Raw genomic sequence first — 14,928 nt, forward strand, 5'->3', positions numbered from 1 at the left:
CCAAACAATGGGCTTTACCAGACAGATTTATTTCACTTATATTCACGGTATCCCAATTCCAGTGTTCAGAAGTTTACATACACTAAATGACTGTGCCTTTAAACAGCTTGGAAAATTCCAGAAAATGATGTCATGGCTTTAGAAGCTTCTGATAGGCTAATTACATAATTTGAGTCAATTGGAGGTGTACCTGTGATGTATTTCAAGGCCTACCTTCAAACTCAGTGTCTCTTTGCTTGACATCATGGGAAAATCAGAAGAAATCAGCCAAGACTCAGAAAAAAATTGTTAGACCTCCACAAGTCTGGTTCATCCTTGGGAGCAATTTCCAAATGCCTGAAGGTACCACGTTCATCTGTATAAACATAGTATGCAAGTATAAACACCATGGGACCAGGCAGCCGTCAACGCTCAGGAAGGAGACGTGTTCTGTCTCCTAGAGACGAACGTACTTTGGTGCGAAAAGTATCTCCTTCTGGTCAGAAGGAATGGGCCAAAATTCAACCAACTTATTGTGGGAAGCTTGTGGAAACGCGAAACGTTTGACCCAAGTTAAACAATTTAAAGGCAATGTAACCAAATAGTAATTGAGTGTATGGAAACTTCTGACCCACTGGGAATGTGAAATAAATAAAAGCTGAAATAAATCATTCTCTCTACTATTATTCTGAAATTTCACWTTCTTAAAAAAAAGTGGTGATCCTAACTGACCTAAGACAGGGAATTTTTATTAGGATTAAATGTCAGGAATTGTGAAAAACTGAGTTTAAATGTATTTAGCTGTGTATGATAGGTGTATGATAARTTCCGACTTCAACTGTATGTGTGTGTAGTTATTTCACCATTTCTGACTTGGAAAATCAGTCTGATAAAGTTGAGCTACTCCACTGTGTGTTGTAAATACTCACGTATTTCAAGAAAACGTGTATCTCCTTGTTCTTTTGTGGATTGACTGTAGCCTCGAACAGTGGGAGGAAAATATTCTCCAGCAGCTTGGCGAAGTTCTGTATTATCTTCTTCGACCTGAAAATGTCACTGCAAGACAAAATGTTACATTTGTGAAACATATCTTTAGATGTGACTTGCTTGATCACTGTAAGACTGATGGTGGATTCAGTTCAATTATTTGTTGATTAATAATAATGCTGACAACAGCCTTTATTTGTTAAAGTAGCAGCACCATTCCTACTATCCTTTGTGTGACTTATACCCTGTTAAAAGATTTTATCAAGGGTTAAGATAAATGATYAAATATTCTACCCAGAAACTTAACCATTAGGATTAGAGGTTATGTAGCATGGACAAGGGGTAATTAAAAATGATAACCATTAGGATTANTAACCATTAGGATTAGAGGTTATGTAGCATGGACAAGGGGTAATTAAAAATGATAACCATTGGGGAAGAAAGGAATGTATGTGTGTGCCGAAAGAAAGCAAAGAGACTCATATACCTATGTTTGAACCGACCCAGCTATAACTCTGTGGAGATAAGATAAGACAGGGAGAGAGCCCCTCCAGGTTTTCTGTATCTGGGGGGGACTGGAACTGTCAGCTGAGTGGTAATAAACTGTGGTGAGACTTCAGGGGATAATCCAAATATAGTGTGTATGTATGTGCGTAGGTTAAGAGAAGGTTATAAAAGGAACGGCTTTGTATATGCACAGGAGAGCTCTCGCAAATAAACTTGGATTTGATCAATTGTGAGCTGGGAATTATGTCTGTTTCATTTAAAACCAGAACTTTACAACCTCTGGGTTGCAGACCGATTAAGATAATTGAAATGTATGAACATTGATTACAAAATGCTATAACATACACTCAAAGAAAACATGGTTCCAAAATGGTTCTTCGGCTGTCTCCATAGGAGCACACTTTTTGGTTCCATGTAGAACCCTGTTTGGATCCAGGTAGAACCCTTTTGGGTTTGATGTAGAACCCTCTGTGGAAAGGGTTCTACAAGGAACCCAAACATTTTCTACCTGGAACCAAAAATGGTTCTTCAAAGGGTTATTCTATGGGGACAGCCAAATAACCCTTTTAGGTTCTGGGAATGAATTGCTTCTAAGTTAAATATCAACCAGCAAAAGGGACCATAAATTTGATTGATTAACCTTGGTTGACAATGTAACGTCCTAAACTCAGCAAAAAAAAGAAACATCCCTTTTTCAGGTCCCTTTCTTTCAAAGATAATTCGTAAAAATCCAAATAACTTCACAGATCTTCACTGTAAAGGGTTTCAACACTGTTTCCCATGCTTGTTCAATGAACCTTTAACAATTAATGAACATGCACCTGTCGAATAGTTGTTAAGACACTAACAGCTTACAGACGGTAGGCAATTAAGGTCACAGTTTTGAAAACTTAGGACACTAGAGGCCTTTCTACTGACTCTGAAAAACACCAAAAGAATGATGCCCAGGGTCCCTGCTCATCTGCGTGAACGTGCCTTAGGCATGTTGCAAGGAGGCATGAGGACTGCAGATGTGGCCAGGGCAATAAATTGCAATGTCCGCACTGTGAGACGCCTAAGACAGCGCTACATGGAGACAGCTGATCGTCCTCGCAGTGGCAGACCACGTGTAACAACACCTGCACAGGATCGGTACATCCGAACATCACACCTGCGGGACAGGTACAGGATGGCAACAACTGCCCGAGTTACACCAGGAACGCACAATCCCTCCATCAGTGCTCAAACTGTCCCCAACAGGCTGAAAGAGGCTGGACTGAGGGCTTGTAGGCCTGTTGTAAGGCAGGTCCTCACCAGACATCACCGGCAACGTCGCCTATGGGCAAAAACCCACCGTCGCTGGACCAGACAGGACTGGCAAAAAGTGCTCTTCACTGACAAGTCGCGGTTTTGTTTCACCAGGGGAGATGGTCGGATTCGCGTTTATCGTCTAAGGAATGAGCATTACACCGAGGCATGTACTCTGGAGCGGGATCGATTTGGAGGTGGAGGGTCCGTCATGGTCTGGGGCGGTGTGTCACAGCATCATTGTGACTGAACTTGTTGTCATTGCAGGCAATATCAAAGCTGTGCGTTACAGGGAAGACAACCTCCTCCCTTATGTGGTACCCTTCCTGCAGGCTCATCCTGACATGACCCTCCAGCATGAACACTGACATTCCTGTCTTGCAGGAAATCATGCACAGCCATACTACTCGTTCTGRGCGTGATTTTCTGCAAGACAGGAATGTCAGTGTTCTGGCATGGCCAGCGAAGAGCCCGGATCTTAATCCCATTGAGCACGTCTGGGACCTGTTGGATCGGAGGGTGGGGGCTAGGGCCATTCCTCCCAGAAATATCCGGGAACTTGCAGGTGCCTTGATGTAAGAGTGGAGTAACATTTCACAGCAAGAACTGGAAAATCTAGTGCAGTCCATGAGGAGGAGATGCACTGCAGTACTAAATGCAGCTGATGGCCACACCAGATACTGACTGTTACTTTTGATTTTGACCCCCCCTTTGTTCAGCGACACATTATTKKATTTCTATCAGTCACATGTCTGTGGAACTTGTTCAGTTTATGTATCAGTTGTTGAATCGTGTTATGTTCATACACATATTTACACATGTTAAGTTTGCTGAAAATAAACGCAGTTGACAGTGAGAGGACGTTGCTTTTACACATCTTCGTTGCCATTACAAKTAGTGTAGTTTTACAAAGACCATTATGGTTGAAGCATTATAGTACCACTAGCCTAGAGATCAGCATTGAGAGCAACATTCCCTTATCTTCCCTTCTTCTCCCTGTGGCACTTACTAGATCCTGGGCACCTGGATGATCCAGCGCATGTTGGGGGAGTGAACCTTGTGCTGGATGAACCATGAGGCCAGGCTCTCCCACTCATCAGGGGAGCGGCCGTAGATGGACATACGGGGCTCTGCGTGCTGGTACTTACTCTCCTCCAGCTCATGAGCCACTTCCTGTTATAGAGGAAGAGGAAAGGAATTACAGTACGTTAGAGATTCCCATGATAGTGGAGTTGTGATATTGATCTTAAGTTGATGCTATACCTTGATGATGCGTGCAAAGTATTCCCCTTTGATGTAGTTGTCTGTTTTCAGGTAAATCTCWCGGAGTTCGCTGGCTCCCACAGGGTTGTACTTGGAGTTGAACTTATCAAAGCGGTGGAATGTTTGCCTTCCCTAAGAGAGTACACATTTATAATTGATTACATGTTTTTGTCAACAACAGCAGTTTAGCACCACTATCATTGTGATCCTCAAACACACTATTGGCAAGTTACATGGAACCTACAGCAGAACTGCAATTGTTTAAAGACATACTTCTGAATATTCATATATGCATTATAATGGTGTTATGAACTGCTTATGAACAGTTTTATCGTCATGCAGAATAGGTTATTAAATGTGTTAAAAATATTGACATAACCTATAAACTGTAGTAACCTAAATACTATCCAACAATATTATTTCAAGCATTGTGTCTAAAAGTTTCTAGAACATTCTTACAGCGTGTACGTCCAGGGAGTCCACAGTGAGGTCATAGGGGTCCATGGCCAGGGTGTCAAACACCTGTTTCAAGGTGATCATCTGGCCCCCCTTCTCCAGCACRACGCGGTCTGCCTCGGTCTTGTAGGTGGTCTGGATGAACTTCAGCAGGTGCTTCTGGTTCATGCAAGCGGCTGCGTGGATGTGAGTGTCTACCTGTATGCGCGAGGAGGCATAAGCCGACATATTTTGTCAGCTTGTTCTAAAGCACAGCTTGAGTCAGTGAGATGTCATTTATGACCATGTAATCATGGGAGTTTCAACCKTTGCATTTGCATTCCATCTTATACTCTATGCGTCACCAACCTTCCTGACGTTATAGAAGTCTCTGTGAGGAACACCTTTCAGCTCCTTCAGCTCAGCCATCTCATTCAGCATCTCGTGCAGATAGAACTTGGAGGCCACAAAGTTCAGTCGTCTGTGGCAGTAGGTTTTCCTGGAATGACAATGAGATAATATTAGAAACACCGTAATCGAGAGGGTCATTGGGAACTGGGCAACAGTGTGAGGTGGTGATGTCGGTGGTGGGCTGCTCACGTGGGCCCGTCTACGATCATGGCGAGGACATGGCTCAGGTCTATGGCGAAGGTCTCCAAGTCGGGGTAGGGCAGGCTGTGGGGCTGCTGCTGCTTCAGGGCCTCTGCATCGTCGTACACGTACACGATGCCGTCCTTCATCTGCAGCGAYTAGTTCAGGTCGTCAGGGATGCCCTCCGTAGTGTACGGGTCCTCCCCCTCGCGAGGGCAGGGGCACATATCTGCAGAGGACAGGATTAAATAAGTGACCAGAGGGAAGAGAGGAGAGAGATGKTAGGTGAAAGGAAACGACAGAAGAAGAGGCTGAGAACGAGTGTCTCGAAGTGGAGTTACTTTTCTAAAGCTTGAGCTCAGAAATAATCTCTCTTAGCCCCAAAYCTGGTATGTGGTTGATGCTGGATGTGTACAGTGTGATTCTCTACCTGGCAAGATCTCYTCCTCCACGTTCCACTTCTGGTTCTCAGCACTGCGAAGGAACTGGGCGGTGGTTCTGGGGAAGCGGTGGTAGGCCAGCCTGGAGTACTTCTCCCTGATGAACAGGGCCTTCATCAGTGTCTTGGCTGCCTGCTCATAGTCCTCCACTGTGATCTGGGAAAAATGCATGTTGACAGGCCATTATAGGCAATACACTGTCATTAGAAATGGCAACTCCTAGAAGTATTGTTTCCAAGCTAGCTCTTGCCTTGGTATAATTTTTTGGTGGGTCATTGTGTGAAGGATATGACATGATTTGTGATGTGATTCAATGAGATTATATAAATATATTATTTTATGATGACGCTTACCCCTGCACAATAATCTCCGCTGATGGTGACCCTCTGGAACTCTGGGGAGTTCTCTGGGATACTGGGGCAGACAGGGGCGCCAGGGAAGAGCAGAGGGGTGARTACAGACATAGCCCACTCTGGATTGATGTTGAGGGAACTGGGGAACTGCTGAGATACCAACTGGGAACGCTTCATCTTAAAACTCTTCTTCCTGGAGAGACCAACATCATACAAGTGGATAAGTGGACATTCTGGATCCTATTCTCCTTTTCAAATCAATGTCATTCCAGTCACTTTGGTAAAATAATACTCACTGAAAATGTCTACATTTGAAGTTCAGTTAATTTCAGTGACTTGACATGAAATGAAATACTTTGAAATTGACTCCCAAACTCCCTGACCTATTAGACCCATTAGTTTATATGTGCCCTCTGACCTCTTGGTGCTTTCCTCTGAGTACTGCTCGGCGATCTCCTTGAGCATCTCCATCTCCCGGTCCTGGTGCAGGCCGATGGGGCAGTCCTCAGGCACGGTGTACATGGACAGMGCATCCTTGGTGTCCTCCTCCTTCAGCACCGAGGCGTACACCTTCTCTGCCAGCAGACGCACCGACTCATCCACCTCGCTCAGCGAGATCTTGGGGAACTGACGCGGCATCTCTACTGAAACAGAGGAACACAGGTTTAAAGCACATAGTGAAATTGTCCTTAGAATTCAGTTATAAAATGACTTATAGAGTACAAGTCAAAGGTTTGGACACACCTACTCATTCCAGAGTTTTTTTCTTTATTTTTACTATTTTCTACATTGTAGAATAATAGTGAAGACATCAAAACTATGAAATAACACATATGGAATCATGTAGTAACCAAAAAACTGTTAAACAGATTCTTCAAAGTAGACACCCTTTGCCTTGATGACAACTTTGCACACTCTTGGCTTTCTCTCAACCWGCTTCATGAGGTAGTCACCTGGAATGCATTTKAATGAACAGMTGTGCCTTGTTAATTTGTGGAATTTATTTCRTTCTTAATGCATTTGAGTCAATCAGTTGTGTTGTGACAAGGTAGGGGTGGTATACAAAAGATAACCTTATTTGGTAAAAGACCAAGTCCATATTATGGCAAGAACAGCTCAAATATGCAAAGCGAAARGACAGCCCATCATTACTTTAAGACAMGAAMGTCAGTCAATCCTGAAAATGTCAAGAACTTTGAACGTTTCTTCAACTGCAGTCGCAAAAAACCTCAAACGCTATGATGATGAGGACCGCCACGGGAAAGGAAGACCCAGAGTTATAAGCTCATTAGAGTTAACTGCACCTCAGAATTGCAGCCCAAGTAAATGCTTCACAGAGTTCAAGTAACAGACACATCTCAACATCAACTGTTCAGAGGAGACTGCGTGAATCAGGCCTTCATCGTCGAATTACTGCAAAGAAACCACTACTAAAGGACACCAATAAGAAGAGACTTGCTTGGGCCAAGAAATGGACATTAGACCACTGGAAATCTGTTCTTTGGTCTGATGAGTTCAAATTTCAGATTTTTTGTTCCAACCGCTGTGTTTTTGTGAGGCGCAGAGTATGTGAACGGATTATCTCCACATGTGTGGGTCCCACCTTGTGGGACGATGTGGGGGAGCTTTGCTGGTGACACTGTCTGTGATTTATTTAGAATTCAAGGCACACTGAACCAGCATGGCTACCACAGCATTCTGCAGCGATACGCCATCCCATCTGGTTTGTGCTTAGTGGGACTATCGTTTGTTTTTCAACAGGACAWTGACCCAACACACCTCCAGGCTGTGTAAGGGCTATTTGACCAAGAAGGAGAGTGATGGAGTGCTGCATCAGATGACCTGGCTTTCACAATCACCCGACCTCAAACCAATTGAGATGGTTTGGGATGAGTTGGACCGCAGAGTGAAGGAAAAGCAGCCAACAAGTGCTCAGCATATGTGGGAACTCCTTCAAGACTGTTGGAAAAGCATTCCAGGTGAAGCTGGTTGAGAGAATACCAAGAGTGTGCAAAGCTGTCATCAAGGCAAAGGGTGGCTATTTTGAAGAATCTAAAATCTCTTTTGATTTGTTTAACCCTTTTTTGGTTACTACATGACTCCATATGTGTTATGTCATATAGTTTTGATGTCTTCACCATTATTCTACAATGTAGAAAATAGTTTTAAAAAATTAAGAAAAACCCTTGAATGAGTAGGTGTGTCAACTTTTGACTGGTTCTGTAAATTACTTATAAATGAAGACTGTTGGTATGATTATTATATTGTCTATGATGAAATACTACTGCTGTTAGGGAAAATAAAATATTATCTTGACAGAGGCAGTAAATACAAGCACAACAGGCTGAATCTGAGAGCATGGTGTAATGGGAACACGTGTTTGCAACACCTCAGCTTAAATCACTGCAGTAAACATGTCCTTGAGTGTCCTTGTCTCCTGTTTCTATGTGCCCTCATTTGCTGTCAGAGTCATAATCATGTTACAGTAAACAGAACTGTTCACCAAAAAGGTCACGTTACAGAGACTGCATCACTTTTGACCTCCTGGATCAGAGGTCAGTSACTGAGCATGAAAAGAAAAATCGTTCTCCCACCCAGCCTCTCTTTCTCCAATTATCTGTCTCAGTGACTCTGTACATTTTGTTTGTAAAGCATTTTCGACTGTGATGCAGACAAAATGGCCTTGATAATGTGTTGAGTATGCATATCAATCAAATATCAGTTCATGGGATAGTATGAGCTCATGGCTGATCATGTCTATATTGTTACTGCACAGGATGGYAAAAAAAGAATGAGTTTTTAAAATGAGTGACCATATTAGGCAACTGCCTTCCCCCTCCTCCCCCCAAAAAGTTTATAAATGATTCCTGTCTTGTTCTACAGAATTGCCCGTAGGCTTGGTTCAGGGTTGATCTGGTTACCGTGGTGTTTGTTTCTGCCTGGCGGTTTCACAAAACCACTGTTATGCAACAAACATGGTTTCGTTTACGTCTTTCAGTTCCAGTGTCTGTTTCTGTGTTGTAGCACAAAACCAACTCTATTCACATTAAACGAGACAGAATATTCCCAGTCAGACCAAGCGGACAGAGATAATGAGGGGTTAACAATCTCGAGGTCCATTTCTACTGTAAAAGGCAAAGAGAACCCAGAGTGTTTGTTGTTTTAGTATTCAGTTATTTGCAGACTATATTACTCTTGGTTCCCAGGACCTTTTTGTTTATTCCTGTAGCCCTCAAGCCTTACAATTACRGGGCTTCCATTTGCAACCAACTGATTCTGCTGATTCACGTAGCTCAGCCATTTTGGAGTGACACAGACCTTCGGTTGCTATTCAACTCCCAGTCTATGATGTTTGCTGTGCTCTTATTTTATTGACCATGTCTCCACGTGTGACTATTAATACTAGTGCCACTATTAGGGTAGCATCTGTGACTGAGTGGGTCAGTTGGCCAGTTCACCAGTCAGACGTCACGGATACTGTGTAGAGCAACAAGCCACCCTATCAAATTAGTGCTTCGCTGTTGACTCTCTTTCACCAAATGTTAACATGGAACTCAAGCTATCTAAGATCTTTCAACAATTTTTTTGTTGTTGAAAAAATAGGCCTACAATGCTTTGGAACATTTTCCCCCTGGTTGGAACATTTCCAGCCTGTTCCTCGTCCAGCGTCTCTAGGAAGGCCGCATTTCCGACGAGTCTTCCCAACACATGCATACTGTTCCAACAGCTGGGCAGTCTCATCAACAGCTGGGCCGTCTCATCAAATGAAATGTTATTTATCTCATGCACTGAATACAACTGGTGTAGACTTTACAGTGAAATACTTGTTTACAAACCGTTCTCAACGATGCAGAGTACAAGTACCAGATCAATGTGCAGAGATACTTGAGGTAGATACAGTGCATTTGGAAAGTATTCAGACCCCTTGACTTATTCCACGTTTTGTTACATTACAGCCTTATTCTAAAATGTATTACATAGTTTTTCCCTCCTCAATCTACACACAATACACCATAATGACAAAGCAAAACAGGTTTCTAGAAATGTTTGCACATTTATTACAAATAAAAAACAGAAATATCACATTTACATAAGTATTCAGACCCTTTACTCAGTACTTTGTTGAAGCACCTTTGGCAGTGATTACAGTCTCGAGTCTTTTTGGGTATGACTCTACAAGCTTGGCACACCTGTATTTGGGGAGTTTCTCACATTCTTCTCTGCAGATCCTCTCAAGCTCTGTCAGGTTGGATGGGGAGCAGCGCTGAAAAAAATCCCCACAGCATGATGCTGCCACCACCGTGCTTCACAGTCGGGATGGTGCTAGGTTTCCTCCAGACGTGACTCTTGGTATTTAGGCCAAAGAGTTTAATCTTGGTTTCATCAGATCAGAGATTCTTGCTTCCTTTAGGTGCCTTTTGGCAAACTCCAAGCTGTCTGTCTTGTGCCTTTTACTAAGTTACTAAGTAGTAGCTTCCGTCTGGCCACTCTACCATAAATGCCTGATTGGTGGAGTGCTGCAGAGATGTGTTCTCCCATCTCCACAGAGGAACTCTGGAGCTCTGTCAGAGTGACCATCTGGTTCTTGGTCACCTCCCTGACCAAGGCCCTTCTTCCCTTATTGCTGAGTTTGCCGGTGCGGCCGAGTCTTGGTGGTTCCAAAATTCCACTGGCCACTGTTCTTGTAGAAACATCTGAAGGATGATCAATGGAAACAGGATGCACCTGAGCTCAATTTCGAGTATCATAGCAAAGGGTCTGAATACTTATGTGAATAAGGTATTTCTGTTTTTTGTTTGTTTATACATTTACAAAAAATTCTATAAACCTGTTTTTGCATCATCATTATGGGGTATTGTCTGTGGATTGATGAGGGGATAAAAAGAAAATCAATTGTAGAATAAGCTGTAACGTAACAAAATGTGAAAAAAAGTCAAGGGGTCCGAATACTTTCCTAATGCACTGTATGTACATAAAGGCAGGGTAAAGTGACTAGGCATCCGGTTAGATACTAATAAGAGCAAAATTAAGAACAGTAACAGCAGCAAATGATCAGAGTGTGTGTGTGTGTGTGTGTGTGTGTGCGTGTGTGTGTGCGTGCGTATATAGTGTTTGAATGTGTTAGGGATTTGTGTAGGAGTGACTGTGTGAGTGAGTGTGTGTATATGGTGTGTGTATATAAAGTCTAGTGAGTGTGCATAGAGTCAGTGCAGATAATTGACTATTTAGCAGTCTGGCTGTTTAGCAGCCTTATGGCTTGGGGATAGAAGCTGTCTCGGAGCCTGTTGGTCCGAGAGCCGAGGCTCCGGTACCGTTTTCCCTACGGTAGCAGAGTGAAAAGTCTATGACTTGGGTGGCTGGAGTCTTTGGCCATTTCTGACACCGCCTGTTATGGATGGCAGGGAGCTCGGCCCCAGTGATGTACTGGGCTGTCTGCACCACCCTTTGTAACGTTTTGCGTGATGCAGCCGGTCGAGATGCTCTCAATGGTGCAGCTGTAGAACCTTTTTGAGGATCTGAGAGCCCATGCGGGTGTGTGTGGTCCTTCGTGATGTGGATGCCAAGGAACTTAAAGCTCTCGACCCGCTCCACAACAGCCCCGTCGATGTGGTTGGGGGCGTGCTCTTCCCTCTTTTTCCTATTGTCCACGATCAGCTCCTTGGTCTCCTTGACGTTGAGGGAGAGGTTSTTGTCCCGGCACCACACTGCTAAGTTTCTGACCTCCTCAGAGTCAAACTCAGCTGGTCATGGAACCCCACCCAACCCATATGCTGTCTATGGCAGCCTGACGCATATACATACAACACAGTCAACAACAGTGTATATGGGGACAATAAACTGAGTAATTTACTGAGTGATTTAGTTGTTGACTTTGTGTCCGTGTGGAAGGTCAGTGCCTCTATACACCATCACACACACAATCCAAACACATGACATCATCAAACTGGCGACTCATCCTAACTTATTGTCATTTCCTCTGAAAATGCCCCTTTTTCAGCATTTGCCTATTGTCAACTAGCTGTGCTTCATCACAGTATTTTCTTGCACACAGGAAGTGCTCTATCCAGTAGATCCCGACCCTCAGAGTGCCCCAAGCCATATAAATTCAATGACCTCTGCCATTCACACCACGCCCATTGTCATCATCACAACACAACGGGACGGTCAGTAGCTAGCTTTATCTCTCACTCTTACCTTCTGCAGTGATCCGGGCCATGCCTGGCTCTCTGGCTCTGAGTAATGAGTCTGTAGTGACTTTCTCTGTCTCTCTTGTGAATCTCTTTGTGTCACTCTGTTGATCACTACTGTGACGCAGGAGGGGCTCCCTGTGGTGACTCTCTGTCTCTCTTGTGAATCTCTTTGTYTCACTCTGTTGGTCACTACAGTGATGCAGGAGGGGTTCCCTGTTGTGTCTCTCTCTGTCTCTGTTTTGACAGCCTCTCTGTCTCTTCGGTGTGATACAGTTGCTTTATCTCTTTCTGTGTGTCTTTCTCAGGATTCGCTCAGTTGTTTATCAGCCCTGGTCTGTGTATGAGGCAGCAGCTGGTTGTTTCTGTGTCTTGTGTATCCTTTCCCTCTCTATTTTAGGAGGCTGGGAGCGTCATGGCGACCCGACCCGCTAATCCAAGTCGTGTATGTCACAACTGGCTCTCAGCGAGGCAGTGACTCAGCACTCACTGAGAGATAAGGTGATGGGGGAACCTAATGTCCTCCTGATCCCCACCCACCCACCATACACTGTAACAGTTGTAAGGAGAACAGGAGAGCAGAGTACTTCATTCTTGCTTGAATAGATCATTAGTGGCAGGAGGCAACCTCTTTGCCTTTGATTTTCTAGTCATGTCTTTGAGGGAGGCAAGCAAGACGCTCTGCTAAACAGCAAAGGTAAAACATATGCTTGTCTGCACCAGCTGGCTCTACTTAAAGCCAGGCCTGGAACTGGGCCATGCCAGCCTGCCCGGAGCATAGCAACCACGGCCTGCACTGTGGTGGACAGGCAACTGAGCTTTACCAGGTTTCCATAGTCCATAACAGGACCAAGAATACAAGTACCTGATATAATAGAGTGTTCTGTGCGCACTAGAGCTCATGGCAATTTATGGAACACTCTGTCCCTGAAGCATTGTCACACTGAATGAAACACAGTGAAGGACACAATGTTGAAGTAAAATGCACACATTCCCAAACCCATGCTTTGATAGATCTTGACGTAGGATACCAGGCATAGAGTACTGAATCCAATTTGCAGTGAGTGGCCTCCTTTACCCTTAGTATGCGCTGGGTGTCAACAGTCACATGTGCCCCTAAGCATTTACAGAAACAACAAACATAATGTAATTCAATAGTAGTATGCTGACACACCAGGGTGAGAAATGCCTGGAGCTATTTGTGCGGTGTAGTAATCACAATCACTGGTCCAGTGGCAGGGAATGGAAAGTGTCAGGAACAAGTCAGATTACAAACACAGAGGGCAGTGAAAAATATGTCATTTGTCTCCAATGAAAACATGCAACCCCCCCCCCCCCCGCCAAAGTACGTAGAGACATAGGGCTGCTACTTACCCCAAAGCGTAACAAAGCTGAGAAGGTGGTAGATATATTGTCTTGGTGCGTGGTTTATTTGTTCGGTGTTGTGTCCTGATGCTACAGAATCAGACGAGTGGAGTGAGTGTGTGGTGCTCTCAGCAGACTACTTCTATTTATGTATCTTTTTAACGGCTGAGCTGCGTCTCCCCGGCCTCTCCTTTATTCGCATGGAAACAATTGGAGGAAGCCTGACTCCGCCTCGGAAAGCGTTGCTGCTGTACGTGCCCATCCCACAGAGACTTGTGTGTGTGCCAGTCCTATCATATCCTGTCCCAGTCCCAAAACCACCACTTCCCCATCTCTCACTCCTACTCTCACTCCCACTCAGTGTAACGGGTGTCGTCGTCTGATGAGGAAGAATCGGACCAAAGCGCAGCGTGGTGAGTGTTCATGACTTTTATTGAACTGAACACTGAAACAAAAATAACAAAGTGAATAAACGAAACCGAAACAGTCCTGTCAGGTGCAGAACACTAAACAGAAAACAACTACCCACAAAACACAGGTGGGAAAAGGCTACCTYAGTATGGTTCCCAATCAGAGAKAACGATAGTCAGCTGTCCCTGATTGAGAACCATACCCGGCCAAAACAAAGAAATACAAAACATAGAAAAAATAACATAGAATGCCCACCCAAATCACACCRTGACCAAACCAAAATAGAGACATAAAAAGCTCTCTAKGGTCAGGGRGTGACACTCAGGGCCACAKACAACCACAGCCACAGATTATTGCTTGACTAATTATGGCATTGGAATTGTATTATATGAAGGATTGTGACATTTTGCAATATATTCAGTACTCTGGTAATACGATACTCCAATTCTTTACTCATACGAGAAGAAATCACACTTTTTGACAGTGATGCATAGAAACACACATAGGAACATGGATTAGCATAGATTTATTTAGGCTTAGCGTAGGAGTGAGCGCTGTAGTCTTGAGCTCACTTGACAAATCAGCTCCAGCATGCCAGCGAGGCCTACGAGCCAACGAGGCCTACATTTAGGAAGGAATCAAAAAATCAAAAATAAGGCAACCAGCTCCCTTATCACTTACAGCAATTCAGCTTTAGAGGAAGTGTTGACCTACAGACTTCATACACTTCCATATGAAGTGTTGGTACAGAGGCCAGGCTCTATTATGTCATAATTGCTCACCTAGTGATGAAAAAAGCTACATTTAGATGTAGTAGTAGCACATCCAACCTGGCGTTGGTCTCCACACTCTCATGCTCTTTAACATGTAGTAATATCATTGAATAAGATTAAATAAGACACTCGTGCTCTTTAACATGTAGTAATATCATTGAATATGATTAAATAAGACACTCATGCTTGGAGCGCTGCACACAATTAGTGTATGAACTAATGTTCATTGTTATTGCACTGACCCTGCTGAATGGCCAATGCACATGCTCATACCTTGAACAGTACTTAACTCTTAAATGCTGGTGGAGAACAATGGAATGCCCCCGGGCTGCGTTCTCACCTCGGCATT

The 14,928-nt window shown here is 43.9% G+C and overlaps 1 protein-coding gene across 4 annotated transcripts in view; it reads right to left on the reverse strand.

The window, feature by feature from the left end:
* Positions 1-13,605, reverse strand: part of LOC111952828 (AMP deaminase 3-like) — a 21,363-nt gene extending 7,758 nt beyond the window's left edge. The window contains 10 exon segments of one of the 4 annotated variants that reach the window (XM_023971755.2): positions 909-1,035; positions 3,770-3,933; positions 4,024-4,155; positions 4,483-4,677; positions 4,828-4,957; positions 5,059-5,278; positions 5,480-5,645; positions 5,843-6,035; positions 6,261-6,486; positions 13,405-13,605. In XM_023971755.2, coding sequence (XP_023827523.1) covers positions 909-1,035; positions 3,770-3,933; positions 4,024-4,155; positions 4,483-4,677; positions 4,828-4,957; positions 5,059-5,278; positions 5,480-5,645; positions 5,843-6,035; positions 6,261-6,481 — 1,548 coding nt within the window. In that variant the 5' untranslated portion in view covers positions 6,482-6,486; positions 13,405-13,605. 4 annotated transcript variants of the gene reach the window in all.
* Positions 13,606-14,928: the final 1,323 nt, after the last annotated feature.

Source organism: Salvelinus sp. IW2-2015, linkage group LG26, assembly GCF_002910315.2.
Source record: "Salvelinus sp. IW2-2015 linkage group LG26, ASM291031v2, whole genome shotgun sequence".
NCBI lineage: Eukaryota > Metazoa > Chordata > Actinopteri > Salmoniformes > Salmonidae > Salvelinus > Salvelinus sp. IW2-2015.